This window comes from Phalacrocorax aristotelis, chromosome 10, assembly GCF_949628215.1.
Source record: "Phalacrocorax aristotelis chromosome 10, bGulAri2.1, whole genome shotgun sequence".
In the NCBI taxonomy this organism is placed as follows: domain Eukaryota; kingdom Metazoa; phylum Chordata; class Aves; order Suliformes; family Phalacrocoracidae; genus Phalacrocorax; species Phalacrocorax aristotelis.
In genome coordinates, this window is record NC_134285.1 from 17,246,154 (window position 1) to 17,270,140 (window position 23,987).

Genomic DNA, 23,987 nt, shown 5'->3' on the forward strand with positions numbered 1-23,987 from the left:
TAAACCGTCAGCAGCCTAACACAGAATTTTGAGGCACCTCACTGTTCACTGTTACCACATTAAGAATGGACGACACAGGTTTATTTCTTTTAGCCTTATACTGTCCCACTATAAGTTGGTTTACCTACCAGTGAGTTTTTACCCTCACTATTGGTATTCTTTTTAATCGCTAGACTTGTTTGAATCACTGTTTACTTTGGTATTTCTCATCTTTATTGTGATACAATACAGATCAAGGATTAAAAATATGGCACATGTGGATTACTAAGGGTACAATCAAATCAACAGCAATAAAAATGGTAATAAGGAATAGGCATACATCATGACCAAATGTTTGCACTCCAATAAGGCCACATCAAAGATAAGTTAGGGGCAGAAAGCCTGAAGTCTGATAATGGGAGGATGGGAACAAGGTTTCAATATGTCACACAGGCTATTCCTGTTCTCTCAACAGGAAGGCAGCAATAAAGATGCCCAGAATGAGAACACAAAGATTATGGGCAGCAGCCTTGCCTAAGAATTAGGGAGGATGAAGAATGCAAAAGTGAGGCCATAATCATGTCATACGAAGGACTGATTCTTACACTTCTAAGGCTGCCATTTATTAATGAGTTATGGTGTAAGAATTTTCATGATACTAACACCAAAAAATCATTCCAGTATGCCCATGGGGCTTCAAGGGATATATCCTTCTGGGGAAGACTTTCACCTGCAGTGAAGGCAACGGTATTATATGGTACTAGAAGGTCCAGCACCTTTCCTTCTCCCGTTCTCCATTTTTGGGAAGTCTGTTCCTTTCCCCTCACAAAACCTTTACATTCTCCTCCCTCCTTCGTAGGGACCCACAGATAAGGCACCTCTCCTCTCTTTCAATGCTTTTCCAGGCAAAAGGAGTAAATCCACTGGCTGCTACTGGATAGATGCACAGTCCACCTCTCAGCCCTCTGCCTCCCCTCAGCTTGGGCAGAGAAGGCGTGAGCACTATTGCCTCAGTGAGGAAAAAAAACTGGTGGAGGCATAAGCACAACTGGCAGGGGCTGAGCAGAGTTCATGTGGATACACAGGACAATGCAAAATATATGCCTAGTTTATAATACTGTAGTGATTTAGCTCTCAATCATTTTGACCCTAATGGCAAAATATATATTTAGAATGGCAATTCTATCATACTGTTGATAAATGACTCATTGCTGTTATAATGGCTAGACAATTAAAAGGAATGCATTTGTCTGGGCTATGCTCAAGATAAGCGTTTTCATCTCCTGGGAGTCAGTCCTCCAGGAGCAGTAAATGGGGTGTTGAGTAATCTGTCCTTTGAAATGTGTAAACAAGCTGTTAAGAGAGCGTAAAATCCGTTGGGCCAGCAGTACCAGTTGGATGTGAGCCCATCCAGGATACTCTGTTCAGCTGACAGCTGTTATCAGAACCACGGGAGGGTTAGTCCCTAACTTTCTCATTCTGCTTGTCATTGTCCCTTTTGTTTTGCTCTGTAGGAGGGAAGAAGGAGAAAGATATAACCCAGGGATGGATGCAGATGCTGGTGGGTAGAGAGCTAGGGAGGATTTGCATGGTGGCAGGTATTTAAAATGATGTGCACACCACGTCAGACATGCTATCGGGGAAAAGAGTGGAAGGCAGCTCTTGTTATGCCATAAATTGCATCCTTGCACTAAAAAGGAAATTACTTTCTGGTCACTCCATCTGTCAGTCCTCTTCCTCTCTGAGGAAGATATTCCCTTTTTTTTCATTCTCTCACTGTCTATTGAGGGGTCAGCCTTCATGACAGGTGCATGGGTGCACCTGAGCTCTGACACCTCGTGAGGAAGGGGAGGGAGTGGAAAGGGGTTGTGTGAAAACTGATTCAAATGTGTTGGCACACAAGTCTAACACTTGCTGCAACAGGTGGAAGTCCTGGTGCCTGCCACAAGAGGGGTAAATGGAGATGGAGGTTGGAGAGCATGCCAACACAAGGCAACAAAGGCTAGACTGTCCTCCAGGAGAAGCATTACTAGGTGCTGCATCTGTCCTCTGAGATGTGTACACTGGCATCTAAATTTCTCCCAAAGCAGGTGGGTATAAGACAGTGAAAGAAAGACCTTTGGTGCTGGAGAGGTAGCACATTTTTAAACATTCAGATCTTTACATCTTTGGTCTCTTCTCCCAAGTTACTAGTGATATGATGACAGGAAATGGCCTTAAAATGCATCAGGGGAGGTTTAGATTGGATATTAGAAAAAATGTCTTTCCTGAAAGAGTGGTCAGGCATTGGAACAGGCTGCCCAGAGAGGTGGGGGAGTCACCAGTCCTGGAGGTGTTAAAAAAACATGTAGACATGGCACTTCAGGGTGTGGTTTAGGAGGCATGGTGGTGTTGGGTTGACAGTTGGACTTTATGATCCTAGAGGTCTTTTTCCACCTTAATGATTCTATAGTTCTATGATTCTGTGATCTTCTTCCTGGAAGTCAACAGTAGATTTTACAGGGCTAACAAGAAACATGCTTTACAAAACCCCAAATTTGCTCTTCGACATGGAGCAGTAATGTGAAAAACCTGCTATTTTGCTGTCAGCAAAAATCAATGCCGACCTTTAAAGGAACAAGTAGAATCATACAATTCCAATGTTCCAATGCCACTCTTTCAGTAAATAAATTTTTCCTAATATCCAATCTAAACCTCCCCTGATGCAGCTTGAGGCCATTTCCTCTCGTCCTATTGCTAGTGGCTTGGGAGAAGAGACCAACACCCACGTGGCTACAGCCCCTTTCAGGTAGTTGCAGAGAGCGATAAGGTCTCCCCTCAGCCTCTTCTTCTCTAGGCTAAACAACCCCAGCTCCCTCAGCCGCTCCTCATAAGACTTGTTCTCCAGACCCTTCACCAGCTTCATTGCCCTTCTCTGGACACGCTCCAGCAACTCAATGTCCTTCTTGTACTGAGGGGCCCAAAACTGAACACAGTATTTGAGGTGTGGCCTCACCCGTGCTGATGTGTACAGGGGCACGATCAGTGCACTGCTCCTGCTGGCCACACTATTCCTGATACAAGCCAGGATGCTGTTGGCCTTCTGGCCACCTGGGCACACTGCTGGCTCATGTTCAGACTCTTGCCAACAGCCCCAGGTCCTCCTCTGCTGGGCAGCTTTCCAGTCACTCTTCCCCAAGCCTGTAGCGTTGCCTGGGGTTGGTGTGACCCAAGGGCAGGACCTGGCACTTGGCCTTGTTAAACCTCACACAACTGACCTCAGCCCATCGATCCAGCTTGTCCAGATCCCTCTGCAGAGCCTTCCTACCCTCGAGCAGATCGACACTCCCGCCCAACTTGGTGTCATCTGCAAAGTTACTGAGGGAGTAGTAGCCTTGTTGTTATTAGGTGAGGATCTAAGGCAAGCCAAGCTTTCCAGAGAGAAAGCTCTTGTTGGGAGCTTTAGTTGGGCCAGATAACATAGCTGGTCTACAGACAAGCTTTTGGACTCGCAGATCTGCAGAGCAGAAGGTCAGACATGACAATGGCCTCGAGCTGCCAAAAGCACGTCATTCCCCCCAGTTACATGGTTTAGTCGTACTAAATTACTATTATCGGTCCTTCACCGAGCTGCCCGAGGGCTGCGGGTAGGGAGCCCGGGACCGGCGGCCGCTGCCCTCTCGCCCCGCCGCGGCCCAGCCGGTGCCCCTCGGCTCCCCCCGTCCGTCTCCGCCGTCGCTGTGGTGAACGGCCGGTGCATGATCCCGCGGCGCCGGTTCTCCAGCGCCCTCTTCTCCTCCCAGGAAGGCGGCGGCGAGCCCTGCCCGGCTACCTCACACCGCCCCGCCGCCCCCTCCCACCCAGCCGGCCTCGCTCCCAGCTCCTCCCGAAGGCCGACCTGCCGCCGGCCGTGACGGCGCCGCCGAGCCCCTCTGCCGCCCGCCCCCGGGCCCTCCTCCCGGCACTGATTCGGCGCCGGAGCCTTGGGTGCCTGAGCCCCCCTCCCTGGCCCTACCACCGCAGCCGCGGCTTCCGAGCTGTCAGTGCGCAGGCAGCGACGCGGCCCCGCGCCGCCAACCGCCCGCCGGTCCCCGACCGCCGCCGCGGAGCCGCCGCCGCGGGGCGGCAGCAGGTACAGGGCCGGGGGAGCCGCTGCCGGGGGTGTCGGGCTGTGCCTGAGAGGATATCGATGGGGATTAGGGTTGGGATTGGGATCCCCCGGCCGGAGAGGGGCGGCGGAGCGGGGGCGACAGGCGGGCCTGTCCCGCGGCGGCGCCTGAGGCGAGGCCGGCGGTCCGGAGCGGTGTCGGCCGGCGGCAGAGGGGCGTCGGGGTAAGGCGGCAACTGGGGGACGCTGTCGTGGCCGAGCCCTTGGCTCTCGGGGACGGCGGATAGGGCGGGCTGTGCTCCCTCCGTCCCCACTGAGAGGTGGGCAGTAGCGGGAAACGCCCGAGTTACCCCCCTCCCTCCCCTCTTATTTCCAATATTAAACGGGTAGAGTTTATGTGGGAAAGGGTGTGACATTTTGGCCCCGTTTAGCGTGGAGAGGAGGGGGGAGAACCTCCCTGGGCCACCCATGGAGAAGGGCGTCCTGGAAAATTCCCACAGGGTCAGTTTCTCAGGTGAGAAATAGCCTTAAACCTGCACGGATCTCTAGTTTCCTGGGAGAACTGACTCCTGAGGGTTTTCCTGAGACTAGCATGTACAACCAATTCTATAACATAAATTTTCTGTCAGATAATCTAGCTTAATCCTTCTCTGTGCACTTGGCAATCCTACTGTCATCTCCTCAACCCGTTCCCTACAAGCTCCCGGGGAAGCAGGTCAGCATCTCCAGGTGATGTTTCTATCAGACGCTTGGTGAGTTTCTGCGCTGCTGGCTGACTGGAAGGCAGCATTGTGAACCTTCAGTTTATGCACAGACTGAATGAGCTGCGCTTCAATTATTCATTCTGATGCTATTGCAACCTTCTGCAGTTTCTCTTCTCCAGGGACATGGTGTGTAACAAGACTTTTAAATACTTTGCCAATGAGGTTGCGATCCTATCTAGGCATGTGGCAGCTGTTTGCTGTCTAGCTATTCTTAAGGGTTAATTTATATCAGTAAAAGATATGTCAAGGAAGAATATGGATTCCCAGTAGGGCAGCATTACCCTCTACATTCCTTCTGTTCCGCTTTAAACAGCTGAGACCAGAGGACTGGATGGTTAGCAGGCTAGGCTCTGCAAATGAGTTTCGTATTTTCCACTTGGAAGGAACAAAGCCTTCAAAGTACACTTGGTCTCCATAATGGAAAACCATTGGCTTCAACACGGAATTGATTTAAATCTGATAATCTTGTTAGTGTGGTAGACATTTGCTGTTTTGTAGATGAAGAAACAGGTGCAGATATGAGATAAACTGGAACCAGAGATTTGGTGGCAAAACTTGGAATCCCATTTGTTGTTATTTATGTTTTACGAGTGTGATCACTGTCATTGTGCCAAAACTTTCACATTCATGTGGTCAGTTATAGGCAGAGAGCATTGAAATGAACTAATCTAGTAGTGAAGGTAGATTTCCAAGGTGGGGACTGCCTCTGAGAATATAGTATTCTCAGTTGAGAAACGTCTCCCTCTAAGAGATTCTCATCTCTACATTCACTCTAAGGCATGAGAATAGAGCAAAAAATAGGGCTTAAAGATACTAGAGTCTTAAAAATGCTGAAGTCGAGAGCTTTGTTACAGGCATCTGAGGTCAGATGTTAGCATTTGGTGAGTTTTACTCCCGAACTCTTCCATTCACCTATCCCAAAGTCTGAAGTGTATGTTCAACTCCAAGGTGCACAGTTAAGGAAAATGATGTTCCACTTGCCTTAGAATTGCAGCTTACTGACTAGTCTGTAGGGGTGATGATCTTTGTACTGTCTCGGAAGATGCATCAAGGCTTGGCAGTTTGATAGTTCATCATACATTATTTGAAAGAATCTACCTGACTGACTCCCATTTTCACCCAGTAGAGATTAAAAGCTTAAGCTCTTACTTCTTGATTGACACCCAGAAATATATTATAGAACCCATTGCCCAGCAAATCCAAGCTGAAGTAAAGTCAGGACTTCTATTTTCCTTTCAGCTCTTCTTTATCTTTTCCTTTGCCCCTGTGCCAGGAAAGGAAAATTGCCTGATGCTCAAATGAGATAAACCAGTAACACAAAACTGCTGTGCTGCTGGCTCTCTCATCAATCCCTTGTCATCCCCCATCCCTGCTGCCTGGTCCTTCCCCACCCCTGAGTGCTTTCTTGTGCCTGTAAAGCCTCTCTCTAGTTGCATCTTTCCTCCAAACAGGTTAGAGAACAAAGGGAGGAATTCCTGCTGCATCTAATCAAAGGTCTGAGGTTTCCAGCAGAGGTAACACAGCCAGGATGAGAAGATCACAGAGCAAGCAGTAAGTGGCTACTCCAGAGGCTAATAATTGATTACTAGGGCCCCATTGGGAAACGGTACAAATTCATACATACATACAAATTTTCACCTTCCAGCTGGTTAATTCATCTCATGCCTGTTTTCTGCTGTGCCAGGGCCTCAGTCACAATGCCAGGAAAATTGTCCATATTGGGTTAAGGAATCTGGGGAAACTATGGAAATGGTTCCTGGAACGCAAGCCAGAGCCAGATGAGAGAGTCAAGCCACTGTTGTCAAGAGGAATACCAGCTCATCTTTACTCCTATGCACACAAAGGCTTACTATCTGTTAGTGCCTGCTTGTGACCGTGATGGCTGGCTTTTGAGCTCTGAGGAAAGGAACCTACAGTCCTTTGGTAAAGGGCAGATGCAAAAAAAATTTAGTCCATTGAAATCAGCTAGCTGCCTTGGTGCATCCCTTCCAGTGTGCACTGCTCGTGTATCTACAGTGAATGTAATAAATGCTGACATTTCTAATATACCTCTAAGTCTACAAAGAGAAATGGTCACATCTTTCCCATTCATTGTTTCAGTATTCCAGCAGATTCTAACAGAACTGGCTTTTCTTCATTTTACATATTATAAGATTTTTTTATGGCGTAGGAGTGAGAGATTTAATTTGGGTTTTTTTAAGTGAAATTTGAGATTCTTGGTCATGGTTGTACATTTTAAATATTTGCTTTGGTGAGGTACAGGACATAGGTGAAGGAGGCTATAAACTGGGTAAACATGATTTTCTGAACAGGATGATTTTCTCTAAATAATATCAGAAGATTCGGAGCTCATAATCTGTGTCCTTTCAGTATGTGCCAGTCCTTCAGACAGACCACAAGCTGCTTAAAACTGATATGATAGCTGTGTTGGTGTGTCCTGGATCTGCTTCTCTTCAGTGTTTTCTTAGATGACCTGGATGGTAATATAAAGAGTGGGTGTATCACATTTGCCAGGGATATAAAACTGCGAGAGTTGAAATATGCTGGAGGAAAAGATTAGAATTCAAAATTATTCCAACAAGTCGGAAGAACTGCTAGGAAAAGAGCTGGATGAAATTTGGTGGGGATAAATGCAAGGTACTACAGTAAGACAGGAATAGTCAACTGCATAAGCACAAGCAAGCAGCAAATGCCTAGGATACAGCTCTGCAGAAAAGAATCTGAGTGCTACAATAGATTACAAGCTGAACATGAGTCAATGTCATGCTGTTTCAAATGAAAGCAAACATCTTGCTAGGATATATAAAAGACATATTGCTTGGAAGATATGTGAAGCAATCCTCCTGCTCTGATCAGCATTGCTAAAGCGTCAGCTTGGAGGCTGTGTGAAGTTTTGGTTATTACACTTTGAGACAGGCGAGAGTCCAGAGAAGGACAGCAGGGTTCATCAGAGGTCTGAAAAATGTGGCCTGTGAGATGATTTGAAAGAACTGAAATTATTTAGCCCAGAGACCAGAAAATTGGCAGGGGAATATTACAGTGTTGAGATACAAAATAGAGGAGGGAATGATCTTTTCTTTGGGTTCATGGTAAATGGAACAGAAAGCAAGAAGTAGCAGAAAGAAAGATTATTTTAGACCACAGGAATAATTTTCTAGGGCCTACAATAAAACTCTTCAATATTTGGTCTGGGGAGGTTGTGAAGAATCCATAATTTTAAGAACAAGTTAGACAATTATCTGTGAAGAATGAAATTAAGCTAGTGATCCTATCATGGGAAAGTACTTTGGACTATTTGACATCTGAAGTTCCCTTCTGGACCGTTCTTCTATCGTTTTGTGAAGGCAACATGCACATTTCATGTAAATCAAAAAAGCTGCCTGCTGGTCCTGTTCTGATGTTTGTCCGATATCCAAGGGTAGCACAGCACCAAGAACACAGTGCAGCTCTTTCTCAAATGAGCCTGAAAGAAAAGTAAGAGCTTACTAGAAGACAGTTAAAAGAGGTCTCTTGGTTTGGAGAAGACAGAGGGAACAGAACCTTCTGATTTCCCAGGAGCAGTTGCTTGACTGAGTCTGAGTGCGCTGAAATCAGTGACACAAAAGAAGAAAAATGAATGAGGATTAGCAGTTAGCAAAATTATCTGAACTGAAAGTACAAACTCGTCTAGTATTTTACTCCTTGAATGAAAGACCGTAGTCCAAAAATGTCTTTTTAGAGATAAAATGAAATAAAAGAATGGAATTCAGAATAGGAATAAAATAAAGTACAGTTCTACAATTTATGTTTTTAGGCATTTCTCCAAGGAGAGAAAATCTAGGTCCTGTAGTATTCGTGGTTTAATATATATTGTTTAATATAAATGGAACAGGTGGTCCCCTGTGCACAGTGAAAAAATGCTTGATCTCTGTGAGGAGACAGGTAGAAAGAAATAAGAGAGCAATGATCATCTCTTTTGGATGCTGCTGTGGAGAGCTGCACATAAAATCCTAAACAGAACACGTTCTGAGTCCAACCAAAGAATTTTTCAATCCTCTAAACAGAGAAGGCTTTCTCTTTCCCCAGGCTTTAGACCTTTCCACTCAGACAAAAAGAAAAGCTCTTAGAGAAGTTAAAGACATACTGGGAGGAGTGGAAGCGTTTTTTATATCAACCAGGCAATAGGGAATTTTTTTTCTATGAAAACAGGTGCTGTCTGGGACTGAAAGGGTGCAGAGCCACAGCTCAAAGAATCTGTGTTGAAGAAGGCAGAGAAAATTAATTAGGCTGTGCTTTTTAGAAGGCTGTTTTCATGGAGCTGTTGCTCAGTGAGCTGTAGCATATTAGCATTATAATCTGGTGTCATTTCAACACTCCTACATTGGAATTATCCTTAAATTGATGGAAATCCTCATATTTTTATTTACTCTGGGACACAGCACAAACTGTGACACCATAAAAACTCTAATTGCTTTTACCCCTGCCTCCACCTTCCATTGCTGCTTGAACACTTTGGGAAAAATAATGATTTGCTAGGAAAGCTGGTCACTTGATGCCCCAGATACTTCCAATCATTCAGAGTAAATTCACATCCCTTCCACCCAAGGACTGACCAGTGCTTCACATTAGCTGCTGCTGCTTTGCCTGAGTTTATTTCATCACTCCTTCTCCCATCCTTCCCTTTCCATTCTTTACTTCTCATATGAGTATATGAAACCTGGTCTTTATTTAGGAGACAGAAAGGGTATCCAAAAGAAGCCTTACTGTGACCCGATGCTATGCAAGGTTCATCTTTGGAACAAGGTGATCCTGGAAGGAGGTAAAGCAAAGGAAAGCTAATGTAAAACATCTCCTTTTTACTAGTAGGAGGAGGCAATAAGGTGGAGGGGTTGTCCTCCAGTAAACTTAAATTGGAGGCAGGCTGGGCAGAAAACTCCTGAACCTGCTGGAGGGGGCTCTGGAGATGGTAAACTCCTGTTGGAAGCTGTTGGTAATTGTCTTGAAAAGGAAAGGTGTTAGAAGTAGCTCAAAGGGAGGTAGGGGACTGGAAAAATTTGAGTAGAGGAAGCACTGGCTTAAAATACAAACTGAATGTGAACATTTGGTTTTAGGTTGCATGGATGAAAATTCTCAGTGTTGTTTTGAGGAAATTGTGTAGGGTACTGCAAATGGCACTTCTGTCAATATAAGCTACGTATTTAATGCAGTGCAACAATATCCAAGCCTGCTTTAAATACAGCATCTGCATAACAGTGTTCAAAACAGCCATATCCTTCATGTTAAATCCCTTTTTTTTCTTTTATATTATGTCCGGTTAGAGTCTAAAAGTTACATAAAACCTGCCAGTGGGTTGTTGCAGTCATTATTTCAGTATTTTAGCAAAATTCTTTTCCTATAAGCAAAAATCAGAGGCAGCAGCTTCAAGCTGTCAAAGGCGATTTTGCCTGGGAGGAAACTGGCTGGTCACGCAGATGAACCTGGAATCTGTGAACACTTGACAGGCTTTGAGCACTTTCTCACTGTGAATGAGGAACTGATGAGTGAACAGCAGTGTCCAGCAGCGCTTTTTGATGGTAATGCCAAAGCCTTTTACCAGGACCAGATGGAGTTTTACAGAAATAGTCCCGCAAACATTTCTGCTGCCATTATGAGGGGACTGGTGTTTTTTTTAAATACTGGAAACAATATAAAGCCAGAAAGCAGATATGGGAAAACTTTGTAAAACTATGTGTGTATTGAGGGGATTGTTCAGCGAATGCTTCTCTCTGCCCCTCCAGCCATGGCAGTAGACTGCCTTGTGGGCAGCAGCACCTCAGTGTCAGATTGTCACAGAAAAGTCCAAGTTCAAAAGCACAACTGTGAAAACTTAACTTGCAAGGTGTTTAAGAGAGGAAATTTACAGCTCTCTGTTGACTAAAATGACAAGCTGATTAATTCCATGGGCCAAAACGTAAGAATTTATGAAGTGGAAGCAGAAACCGGGGTTTTCCTGAAGATATCATCTGTCAATTCACAGCCTTGGGTCATCTCATTTGCACAAGCTATAGCCTTCTGAGAAATAGTTTTTAGTAAAATGGCTCAAAAATTGAAAGGGCCCAGGTTCCAACTGTCTATAGGCTTTCCTCAGAGTGGTGTCATTACAAGGGATTTGGCAGGAAAGACCACTGGAAATGGGGGACTGCATGTTGCTGATTGTGAAGGGTCAGCATTAACAAACATGGCAATGACTGACTTTGCTAACTTACTTTGCTACTTTTAACTGTGTATCTGTAGACATAAAAGAAAGAATGCTACTGGGCCGAGAATTTGATAAACCTGATTAATGAAAAGCAACTGATACTGAAGAACACTGTGTATTGCAGAATTTTGTCATTTATCAAGAACTTCTGTACCACCCAGAAAAAGTCTGGGTCTCAAGAGACTGGCTGGTGACAAAAATGGGGGTAGTCCCATGCAATGATTATTCTTTAAATGATCGTTTCTTGATCTGTCTACCAATTCACTGGGTATTCACAGGATTGTCATGTCAGACGATTAGAGAACAGGACCACAAAAAAGGCTCATTAGCATATGTGGACTTTGACTGACACCTCCCTTTCCCCAAACAGAGTTTGGCAGAGCGGAGTTGTCATTCTGGAATAATACTGGCCTCTGCTTTGGTGCTGAGTGCATGATGCTTGTTTCTTCCCAGTCCTCCAGCTCCAGGCTTGTGTCCTGACCCAGCAGGAGGAGGAGTAGAAAGGCAGGTGCCAGAGTGAAGATGGAAGATACACAGACCATAATGCCTTTTATCACCTTCTTCACTAAACTGGAGCTCAATGAATTTCCAAATTGAGATGTTGCAGCATGTTGGCAGTGAAGAGCAGCACTGCAGTGCAATTCACAGTGTTCTCTGAGTATCTTTGCAGTAATGAAACAGCAGGGCATGAAAAGAAATGAATGTGATTTCTTTGGCTGGGTGTGATGGCAGATGTTAAAAGACAGCATGCTTTCCTGCCTTACCTGTCAAAACAAGAGAAAAAAAAAACAACTCCCAAGGAAAGCAGCATTCCTGCAGGCAAATGCCCCAATACAGACAGTTTTTTCAGATGGATTTGCAAAGCCTACTGTCAGAAAATACCAGTTAATAGCATGTGACATTTTCTCAAAGTGTTATAGTGCAGCCTTTAATGGATAAAAAAACCAGAGCAATTATGTTTCCACTGATGAAACAAAGTGTTACAAGTTGATCTGTCAAGCAAAGGGAACTGAAGTTCATCTGTTCCGCAGTTTTCTGCAGGTAATCAAGAGCGGGAGCAGAGTTACCCAGCTTGTGAACATCTTTGATTGCATTGCTAAATCAGCTTTTTAATAGTCAGTGAGCTCAGACATGACTAGGAAACAAAAATGTTTTTGTTGTCATTGCATGTAATCCCAGCTGGCACTCAGCTATCCATTCCCTTAGGGGATGACTACTGGACTCCACAGGCTCATCCTAACTCGTGTTTTGATGATCATCCAGCAAGAACCAGCATATTCCCTCTAGCTTTTACCCAGGTGGGTGATGTGGCAGGTCTTAGAGCAATGACTGGGGGGGCAGCATTCCAGTGAGTGGGGGAATGGGTTGGAAGCAACAACTGCATGCATAGAGTTCCAGGAAAAATGAGAATTATGTGCCCACTCAAGTGAGAGAGAGAAAGAAAAGGTGTGGCTATGCAGCTACAGAAGAAAACAGACAAGAGAAAAATCTAAAACTTGTTCCTTTTTTTATTAGGACCTTACATAGCAGTCAAATTGAAACCTTATGTTGGCTGACACAAAGCGCGGGAGCACAGACTCACAGAAAGGAAACTGGGGATGTAAAAACATTACAGGGAGGACAACGAACAAACCTTGAGAGTACACCACAGGTTCCAATATCTCTTGTAATATCTCCACAATCCCATATAGAACAGTCTTCAACCGGAAGGTATAACACAAAAGTTGTGATTCCTGTAATGTATAGACAGTCAAAATTACTTTACTATTTACTGTACCTTCATAGGTGGCAGGTTCCACAGGTTCCTATTAGTTCCTGGACAAATAAACCTACTATTAACAGTTGTTTTCATTCTTAATGAGGGGACAAGAGGAGACCATGAAAGGAACACTGCAAGATTTTTCCCAGCTGATAGTGCTGTACCTGACAGGTCTACTGGACGACTGGGCATGTGAATGAAAGTGGCAGTATGGAATGGGAAGGAAAGCCAGTACAGCCTGCATTCAACTGGAACACTTACTCTTATCCTGATGAAATTTCCTTTAACATCTATAAGTATTTGATACAACGAAGGATTGAAAGAAAACTCACAAATAGGGCATCGACTCTGAGATCAGCATAGGAACCTCCTCTTCTGGTCTGCATGGCTGGATGATGAAAATATTAATTCAGCTGCATTGAAGGAAACTGCTGCTTAGATGCATGGAGGAAAGTGTGTTTAAAAAAATCAGAAAATACCTACCTATACTCTAGATACCTACCTATAGTAAATACTGTAAATACCTGCCTATAGTCTCTGAACTGTTGCTAGACTTTCATTTGTTAACAGAAGGAGTGGGAATTATCCCAAGAGCTAAACTTGCCTTCACTGGAATGTATGTAAGAACAAAACAGAAGGAATAAAGGGGTTAGAATCTGAGTTGATTCCAGAGTACTGATTCTAGTGTCATTCTGCCCACTTAGTGTTCCCACTTTGTCACTCACAGCTCAGTTTATCCTATTGACTGTGATGCAGAGATTTAAAAAAAAAAATGTCGCTAAGGATGTGAGCTACACCACCACTTCAGGAAAACCTAAGAGCAAGCTCGTGTTCAGTGGGGCTGTCTAAACAGCCTTTTCATTCTTTATCAACCCTTTAAAGTCCCCATGCATCATTAGTTCTTGGGAAAAAAATGTTCAACTTTTTCCTGCCCAAACTCTTACTAAAAGAGAAAAATTACAGGAGTAGTCTGTGATGCTGAACCCATCTGTGTCTTCCTTACATTCCCAGTCTTTGTCTCCAACCCAGAAGTGTCTTCTGCAAACACTTCTAAACTTTCTCCCTCATTGCCTCTTAAGAGAGTCTCCCATGGCCTGTGTAGCCATTACCTTCCTCTTCACGGTCTCCTTTAGGACTGATGTGGTACTAACTGGATCTTGCTTGCTGATTCTGGCTGGTCAGATGATGAAATGGAACCATATTATTTGCTGGCTCTTTCATTTTAGCACCTTTAATCCTGCAGGGTTTGGGTTTTTTTTTTCCCCAGACTTTATAATAACATAGCACAAGTAAGAAATCTTATGCTACATGTGCTTGTTACTACCCATGTCCCCTACCCTAGGCCTTCTAGCCTGTAAGCATGTTTTAAAAGCTGTTCTATAGAGTTCAGCAATGTGCAGTTCAACAAGCTACTGGCTTCTTTGCCGACTACCCTAGCTTAAATATCTTAACCCAAGTGAGAAGTTTAAAATAAAATAATTCCTGTAACTAAGTCTTGTTCATTTTGAAATAATAATTCCACATTTGCCTTTGCAATAGCCTGAACTGCGCTGTTTGTGCTCATCATTCTTCCTCATAAGGTGCCTGACACTCCTGGAAGTCTGTTGCTGGGACAGTCTGTCTGGCAGTGTCCCTGTGCTTCATACGGTTTCACCTCCGCAGCCAAAGCAAAAAAAAAAAACAGGACTTGTGTGAAAAAGTCCTCCTGCTACGTGGCTTCCAGCCCAGCCACCTGGAACAATGAAATTGCCCTCTACTCCCTTCTCTGAGGTCTCTGTGCTTTTCTCTCTCTTTAGAGATAGCTTTTGCACTGGCCAGTCTGCTTTTGGGGCCTTCCTTTCTCTCTCTCTGTCTTAACTGAGATCTTCATGGTATATGCTGCCAAACTGTCAGTTACTTTCTTTTATCTATCAAAATACCTCCTGGTATTCCAGGCCAGACTGTCTCTGTTAGTCCTTTACACCAGTGTGATCTGCCTTCTGGTGCAGCAATCCAGTTCCTCCTGGAGAGATGGGATACTTCAACAAAGCCTTGTTCCTCAGGCTCAGCATCTCTTTTGCACATCAGGAGAAAGATTGCGCACATAAACCAGGCTAAAAAAGGAAATTAGGTTTGGGGGAGGGAAAAGAGATGGTTTAACTTTGGCATTACTGTAACTGGATCCATGCAAAAATTCCTACTGTTAAAATTATCTCAGTGCGTTATGTCTAAAGGTAGCAGTGTTAAATATACACTGTACAGCAACAGACTTCTGGCTTTCTTAGGCTGTGGTTTCCAGTCTTCTCTGGCCTATGCCTTCACAGAAACCATTTATCACTGAGCTCATTCCTATCAAATGAATTTTCTCAGTACTTACTGCTGATGTGATTTCACTAATGGTTGTTTTTCCACTCCTGATCAGTGTTAGTATGTTTGCGGTACAGTTTCTAGTCTTGTTTGCTTGACGAGTATATATGTGGTGGAGGGTTGGATTTATGTAGTCTGTTCATTTAGAAAAGGATGTAAAAAAAAAAATGTTACATTTTAAAGCATTAGTCTGCTAGAATAACACCTTGCTCCCACCTAGGGTTTATTGAGCCATCTTCTCTACTAAAACACCACTTTGTCTGTCTAAATGAATATATTTTAAAATATACATAGTAGCCAAATCAGAAGACAGAGCGTGTCACTCTGGCTATTGAAATGTGTATAACAAATTTCCTTGAATGCTGTTATAAGAAGAAGAATCTTAGTGTCAGAACTATTGGGTTTCCCTTTTGATCAGTGAATATCCATCATCTTATACATCATCATTTTAGTTTAAACAGAGTTGTTAGGGCTCTGGCTGAAATATAGCAAATTTAATTAATATTCTGATGTGACAGGCTAACATTAGAGGCTTATGCCAAAATATGGGCTCTCTATTTCCTTTTCCTGAGTATGTCTGGAGTTGAGGAACTTCAAAAGAATTTTTGCCTCTCCACAGATCTTTGAGTACACAGAAGCTGGTTTATTATGCTAAAGGACTTCCTTGACTCGAGGAAACATTTAAAATTAAGTACTTTCTATATTAATGCCATGCAGTTCTGTCATTCAAAGTGTGGCTTGTAGTTTCCAAAAAGCATCCTGAATGCTTCAGACAATGTTTTACCTCTCAAGATTGTTCCAGAGTTCAAAAAACCACTTTCATCACAAGCAGAGAAAATCCAAAGCCATAAGTGAATCCCTGATTTTGTCGCACAGTACCCTTTATACAGATTTCGCTTTTCAGGATCTGTTACAATTAATTTCTCCCTTGATATTAGAAGAAGTGATGCGTTCGCACCATTATCTCATGCTCTTAATCTGTATCAGATGAGTGGAACAGACAGTATGTGGTATCTGGTGTAAAAAAATCTTGCCAATTATAGCCCGGGAAGGCTGTTCGTTACACAGGCTTCCACTGATTCAAATAATTGAAACATTTGCAGCTGTCCTTAAATATTAGAGTGAGAGCTAGGAAGAGCAGGGCTTTACTTTTGCAGCTTACAGGATTTTAAGAATTTATTACTAACAGTAATAAATTGAAAGCCCTTTACTAAATCCATGGATTTCAGTAGAAGAGTAAAACTAATTGTGTTTCCACTGGTGTATTGATTCTGTTCCAGGACAGAAAAATCACCTCCAGCAAGCACAAAGCTATTAAAGTTTCCCGGGTCATGGAAATGGTGAATTCTGTCTCTGTTTTTAAAAAAAGATTTTCAACTCCTGTTCTGCTATGTGAGTCACTACCATTTTAGCCCCTTCTTTTCAGGTCATTAATTTAATGCCAATGCCTTTGAGAACTGTTTAGCTCCATCATGTGTTTTGTGCCTCCTGTTCCAAAAATTAGTTTCTGGACTTCTTCCCTGTGGGCTGCTGTCCCTGTTGGTACTGCCTAGTGTAAAGGCAATAGCATACCTTATTTATTCTTGGGTCTGCTTAGCTCCAGTGCATACTGTGGTGTTACCACAATAAGGAGTGCTAAGGTAGGGGACAGAGGGCCCTGATTCATATGTCAATGTGATGAGAATAACACAGCTACTATGTATGACATGCATGGCTCATGCTGAAGACCCACTTTTCACCACTGCCCTGGGTCTTTCACCTCACTGCAGTTTTAGAATTTATACCAAAACATGAATTTAAGGCTGTATCAGTGTCCATGGCCAGCCTCACATCCCTGGTGCTCTCTCTTCCCTGCTGGAAGAAAGCTATCCCAGTAAAAGACTTGGGCACCAGAAGCATTTGCTGGGGAAGCAGCAGAGCGTTTTGGAAGTTTTATCTTTTAGACTTACTACACAAATACTCAAGTCCAAGAGTTGTCATGAGTTGCCTCTGTTTATGGAAGCCCTGTAGCTAGCTGAGTCTTCCTAATGATTGTCAATTATTCTTAGGCTGGTTTAGTGTGAGAGGCAGTTACTAGATACTTTCTAAATTATTTTATTAAGATAAAGAACCTGAATAGTCCTGAAAGTTGTGAGTGGGAGCTGTCAAGGAAACAACTTGCTAATGGAAACACAGCAAAATTGACTGCCTTATTTAAATGACTTGCCAGTAAGTTATTGGGAAGAGCTGATAAATAAGGGACTGCAGCACCAGAGAGTCTTTGCAGCTGTAACTGAGTGATCCAACCTTTTTCAAAGTGACCTAATTAGAGAGAAATTAGCTTTGGGACAGAAGGAGGGGTAGTGGGCATTTGAAGGAACATAAGGTCAGATTAACTAGAGTTTATAAAACTGTTTTGTCTTTTTGTGTTTCTTTGGCCAGCAGTGACCTGCTTGCAGTATATTCCCTGACTCCCAGATATGCTGAGCGAGCTCTGGAGCACAGGCAGCACTTTAGAACCAGGCTGGTTAGTGTGGCTAAAAATGCAAATGCCAAATCCTTTCCTGTCATTTCTTGTTTCAAGAGCGTGCAGCCATGTCACAGTCATCCTGGTTCTCCATGCAGCCACACCATGGCAATCATTGGAATAGCAATGGATGAGTATGAATCAGAAACATCTAAAAGCCCTTGTAATCCTGCCTTTAGGGCTTGGTTTTCTAAGCTGGAAGCTGAAATGAGCCTCCTATGCTAGGTGTAGGACTTTGCACTCTGCAGAAATAATACTTCTGAATGAGAGGCAGAGTTCACAGTGTGACAGTTTGGGATTTAGTTCTTGGTGGGATGTTAGGGCCTATTAGTATTGTTTAAATGGTAGCAATGGCCAAATGCTGTACAGACGTGGGAAGAGCGAGAGTCTTTGCCCTGAGGAGCTCACAAACTAAATGGCCAGGTGAGGGAAAATAAAGACAGCATGGAAGCAGATGCATGGCAATTAGCTATGGCTTAATAGTTCAATTGAAAATGCTTTCTTAAATTAATTTGCTGGATGAAAGATTTTCTGTCAGACCTGCCATTAGCTGGTTAGTTCCATGTAAGAGTCATGGCTAGGGTTATTAGAGAGTTATTTTTTAACTGTGAGAAGGCAGTAGCTATGGGAATCAGTTACAGAACCAGGAATCATGACTTAGGAGGTCTCTAGTCTGACCTCCTGCTGAAAGGAGGGCCAACATTGAATGCAGACCAGGTTGCTCACAGCTTGATCCAGTCTGGTCTTAAAAACTTCCAAGGAGGGAGATTTTGCAATCTCTCTGGGCGAACCATTCCATTCTTAACTGCCCTGAGCATGAAATTATTTTGCTTATATCCAGTCTGAACCTTTCCCTTTAGATTTTGCAACCATTTTCTCTTATTCTCCAACCATGCATATCAGTGAAGAACCTAGCTCTGTTGTCTCAGTAAACTATTCATAGGTACTGGAAGGCTCCTACTAGATCCCCTCCAAGCTTTCTCTTCTCCAGGCTAAACAAGCCCAGTTCCCTCAGCCTCTCCCCATAGGGCAGGTGCTCCAGACCCCAACCATCTTGTCTGCCCTTGTCTGGAGTTACTCAGTTGTCAACTAAAGGGGAATAACCACTGCCTCTTGTTACTGGCTACATTCTGTTGATGCACTCCAGTGTGCTGTTGGTCTTCATTATCTGCAGAGGAGTGCCAACCCGCATATAAATTATTGTTCTCCAGGACTCCTACATCCTTTTCAGTATCACTGCTCCCCAGCCAGTTAGTTGCCACACAGATTTAGTCCATCCCAGGCACAGGAATTTGCATTCATCCTTGATGAATTTCTTTTCATTCATTTCCTCCAGCCTGTCTAGATGCCTCTGAATAGCAGCTGTGCCTTGAAGTATGTTGACAAATCCCCTGTTTTGGTGTCATCTACAACCTTGATGAGTGGGCATTCTGCCTTCTTCTCCAGGTCATTAATAAAAAATATTAAAGAGAACATCTGAAATTAGATATTAAACACTAGCCCTTGAGCCTGACAACCTAGGCAGTTTTTTGCCCATCTGGTAGTCCACTTATCTAGATTGTAATGTCACAACTTGGATACAGGAATGCTCTGGGACATTGTAACAAAAGCCTTGCTAAAAGGTAGGTGACAGCCACTGGTGTCTTCTCACAGGAAGGCAATCAGTTTGCTTAGATATGATATACCCTCAGTTGATCAACACATGCTAAATATCATGTCCTTTGCCTAGAAAAGGGTTCCAAGAAGAACATTCCATGATTTTGCAGGGTCCGAAGTGAGTGGCTAACTGGCCAACTGTTCAGCTGGCCTGTAGTTCCTCAGGTTGTCCCACTTCTCCTTTCTGAAGACGGGTGCAATATTTGCCGTTACCCAGACATCAGGGACCTCCTTTGAGCTCCATGACCTTTCAAAGATGATAGAGAGTGGCCTCAACATGACGTCAGTCAGCTCTCTCAACCCCATGCAGCAGCGCAGCCCCTGGAGTCCCATGAATGGGTTCAGGCTAAGTCAGGAAAAACATTCTGAAATCAGGGCCATGGAGGAAAATACTGAGATGTTTGTGAGAGAAGTAGTGCAATGTAAAATTAAGACATGGATGGATATTTCTTTTTGTCTTTGCTAGTGTGTCACTTTCATGTAATTAAGTGACAACATAATTCATTCTTGGGTTCACATCTATTAGAGCTGCATTTCTCATTTCCGTTTTACTCTCAAGTTAAAAGAGGGACTGTAGGTCAAGCTGAATTCCTGCAGGAGAGTGATTCTAGGTATTGCCACCTCACAGTCTGTGTGGATTCTGTCTGCTGTACTTCTATTACCAGGTCATCCTATTCGATTCAAATACTTACCCCTTTATCCTTTTTAATTCAGGATTTGTCTTCACCCCTCCCCGCAATGAGTAGCATGTTTTGTTCCTCTTCTGCTGGTCTGTGAATTCACTGTGGGCTGGCAAGGCACCAGTTCTGGGGTGGCAGATGGGGCAGACTGCAAACCAGGCAGTTGCCTCCCAGCCTGAATGACATTTTAATAAGCACAGAGAGGTGGCAGAGAGAGAAGCTTCTCACTGGAATGACTGGCAGTTTTGTTTTCAGCCTGAAAGCACTAATAGATGCTTTTTGGCCTCAGCCAAAAAAAAAGATCAGAGAAACTAGAAGCAGAAAATCCCATTAGCTCCTAACTTATCCCTCTTTTTTAAGGGTCAAAGAAGATTTTTATGTCTGGTCTATTATCTAGACCAGGACCTGTTTCCCTGGTTTTGGTATTTCTGTTCTCTTTCAGGTATTCTATACTTTGGGAGACTTGTCTTTTATTTATCTTTTGTTTTCCTTCTTTTTTAAATTTAATTAATTTTCTTCATTGTCTTCCTTCCTTCCCTAAACAATCCCTCTTCTAGTTTCTTTACGCTCTTCACAGATTCATGGTGAAGTCTGTCTGAATAATGGGGTCTACCAACTTACTTGGCTTCTAGCTTCCACATCCCGTGAAACAGCTAGTGCAATGGCATTTGCATGGTAACCTCTAGAGCATATGTCCTCTTCTCCCTGCCCTTCAACTGTATCTGAGTTGTAAAATACAGGGTTTCATCCTTCATTTTATGAATAAAAGCACTACAAAAGGGCATCCTGGCAAAATGCCAGCAAGCTCTGAGCTCCCTCTGCAGTGTGAGCAACAGTGTTTTGCAGTTAAACTGTAGGACAGCCAGGCTTTCGAAGAAGAAGATTCTTTTTATTCCTATGAGTACAGGGAAAAAAGGTCCAGCTCTTGCTAGGAAAATATAAAAATGGTGCTGGGATCTGAACTGAGGTAAGGACCCCTACACTGGTCAGAGACCGCGCTGGGAACTTCTCAGTATTTGGACATAGACCTTCATATCTATGTAGCAATGTTCAGGTCTGGGTTTCAACTGGAGTATGAGCTGGAAATTAATGGGATACCTGCTAAAATATGCTTCTTTTTCCTTTTAGATACAATGATGACACTGAAGGTTCAGGTCCTATTTGGCTTCCTTTGCTGCACGATTTTTCTGCCTACAGATGGCTTCCCAGCAGACACCAGTACTGAATTTCGCTCTGCTTTCTCTGTGGCCAGAACCAGCAGCATGGAAGGGAGCTCTGAGATGGTCATTACCTTTGACAAAATGTATGTGAACATTGGCAATGACTTTGATCCCAAGACTGGATTGTTCCGCTGTCGGATTCCTGGAGCCTACTACTTCTCCTTCACTGTTGGGAAATACCCAAAGAAAAACTTGTCTGTCATGCTGATGAGAAACAAGAATGACGTGCAAGTGATTGTGTATGATGAACACCACCGCAAGGAACGGAAGGTAGCCAGCCAGAGTGCTGTGCTGCAGCTTGACTACGGTGACACAGTTTGGCTGCGTTTACACGGAGACCCCAAGTATGCTCTTTACAGCAACATGGGCCCCTATACAACTTTCAATGGCTACCTAATCTATCCAGACACTTCTGCCTTCTTCCAGAATGCTCTTAGTTCTCAAGAGCTGGGGCCACACCATCATACAACCCAGCAACTTCCTGGAGAGCAGAATGAAGCTTCGCAGCGACACGTGTTATCCGATCAACCAAAGCGAGAACAGGACCCTCGCTCTGCATTTTCTGTTGCCCGTTCAAGAAGCCTTCTGGGGACAGATGACAAGCAAACACAACATGAGCCAATCACATTTGACACAGAGTTTGTGAACATTGGAAAAGATTTCAATTCCTCCACTGGCATCTTCTCCTGCCGTATACCTGGAGCATACTATTTCTCTTTCACTATTGGCAAAATGCCCTTTAAGACTATGTCAGTGAAACTTATGAAGAACCACAATGAAGTGCAGGCCATGATCTATGATGACAACCACTCCAAGAGGCGGGAGATGCAGAGCCAGAGTATCATGCTGCCTCTGCAATACGGGGACACTGTTTGGCTCTACAGCCACCAGCACGATGGCTATGGTGCCTACAGCAACCACGGCAAGTACATCACCTTTACAGGCTTCCTGATCTATTCAGAGGCTCAGCCAAAGTGGCTTCCAGGTGCCAGCTCACCCCAAGGGTCAAATAATTAAAAGCAGATGTGAAAGGAGCATAAGAAAAGCCAAGGTGCCATGAACTTGGGTATAGCTCCTCTTTGGATATCATCCTCTACTTTGAGCATGCTGTCATACGTCCAGTGCTTTCCTTACGCTGCATGCTTGTGCCCGGTCCTCAGGGCCACTGCTCTGTCTGCCACTCATTCATAGAAAGGTCTTTACAGGTTGTATGTGTGTCCTGTGTTGGTGTTTGGTTTAAGCATAAAGCATGAGGTAGCTTTGGGGCAGGGGTGGGGCAGTGTAGCGAGATGCTGACGATCAGAGAACCATCACGGTAATGTTACTGCAGATCCCCATCATCCAGAAAGCAAAGGATGAGGCGACTTTCCTTGCATATTTGGGGAGAGAATAAATGTAATGAAAATGAATGTAATAAAAATACAAAAGATGTAAAATCTTCTCTGATTGGAATTTGTTGTTACTTGTGAGACACGTGTGCTTGTTGCTGCCTGAGGTACCAGCTCAGGAGGGGAAGCAGCATGGCGATCGTATGAGCTGCGGTATGTGTTACTGAGCCAGTCTGTCTGTGCACACTCTTTTTTGTATTCGTGTGTGTGCAGTGTTGGCACTTCTTATGATTTTATTGCAAGTTTCACAATATTTGGTGCTTTTCTTAATCTGAAGTTGCTGAAGTCAAGAAGCTGTGTTTGACAATCTCAGTTTCCATTTAATGAAAATAGTACATTTAGAAACAAACAAAAAAGTAGGCTTCTAGCCTTTGTAATGAGGGATGAGGGCTCAAATCTACAAATGGACCATCCTCTGGAAGCTCAGAAGCAAGGTAATTAAAAAGAATAAAACCCATATTTTTAAATCTCTTAATATTTGGGTCAGGAGCAGGCTCATAATATGTAAGTGTGAGTAGTATTACGCTGTGCAAAGGCAGTGTGGACTGCTGGGGCATTAGATTCTCCAGAAATTAGCTCCTTGAATGCAAGGGTATGGCTAACCCACCATAGGCTGTATCAGTAACCTAGTGCAAGGGGGATCAAAGGTACCATTAAGTGATATTTTCAGCACTTGTGTTCCAGTGGTTTCTTACTGTGTTGCACTGAGCTGTAGCGCTGCTGTAGAGAGACTGGTGCGGCTGTGGAGGGCACTGGTGTGTTCCTACTGGGCCATCGGACTGACACAGGATCCGCCCAGGAGGGTAGTAACAAACCAGGAGGCTGGAGGCTTCATCAGAGTGTGACGGGGGCTGTTTCAGTTGAGCTAAACTCTGATTTGTCTCCCAAACTACATAAACTGTAAATGTGCACCATCGTGAGCATGCATGAAGCTTTGTGACATCACCTGAGTTTAATTTATAATCCACTCAACAAATAGCAATGCCCTTAAACTGATCCTAACAAAATCCTGGGTTCAAAACAGTGCATTTGCACCCAAGTCACCGAGCCAAGCCCCTCAGCCTTTATGCAGCCATTGATATCACTCGGACTGTATATTCTCCAGCAAGACAATATTTTCCTGCACTAGTGCCACCCCAGTGCAGCCTTTTGATGATGTTCTCTGCGCAGGCAGAACTTGTCTGCAGCCACCCCCTGCCTCCATCACTCCACACATATCCTAGACTTTCAACCCTGGGGGCATAGCTGGGAAATGGCTGAGCGGTAGAGATCAGAGGTATGTGAAAAAACAGTATAAGACTAGAAGAACATTAGGTGGGATGCTAGTTTACTAGAAGTTATACTTCAGATAAAAAGCTATTCTTAATTCTTACTTCCTTTGGGAA

General features: G+C 43.8%; 1 protein-coding gene across 4 annotated transcripts; it reads left to right on the forward strand.

The window, feature by feature from the left end:
* Positions 1-3,803: 3,803 nt before the first annotated feature.
* Positions 3,804-22,664, forward strand: C1QTNF4 (C1q and TNF related 4). 4 transcript variants are annotated; one of them, XM_075105386.1, is made up of 2 exons: positions 3,804-4,090; positions 21,123-22,664. In XM_075105386.1, the coding sequence occupies exon 2, from the start codon at positions 21,128-21,130 to the stop codon at positions 22,229-22,231; it is 1,104 nt and encodes a 367-aa protein (XP_074961487.1). In that variant the 5' UTR covers positions 3,804-4,090; positions 21,123-21,127; the 3' UTR covers positions 22,232-22,664. The 4 variants fall into 4 exon arrangements, with proteins under 4 accessions (XP_074961487.1, XP_074961486.1, XP_074961484.1 ...); XM_075105385.1 differs by lacking the exon at positions 3,804-4,090 and adding an exon at positions 4,240-4,290 and having other exon boundaries at positions 21,123-22,646; XM_075105383.1 differs by lacking the exon at positions 3,804-4,090 and adding an exon at positions 6,292-6,381 and having other exon boundaries at positions 21,123-22,646.
* Positions 22,665-23,987: the final 1,323 nt, after the last annotated feature.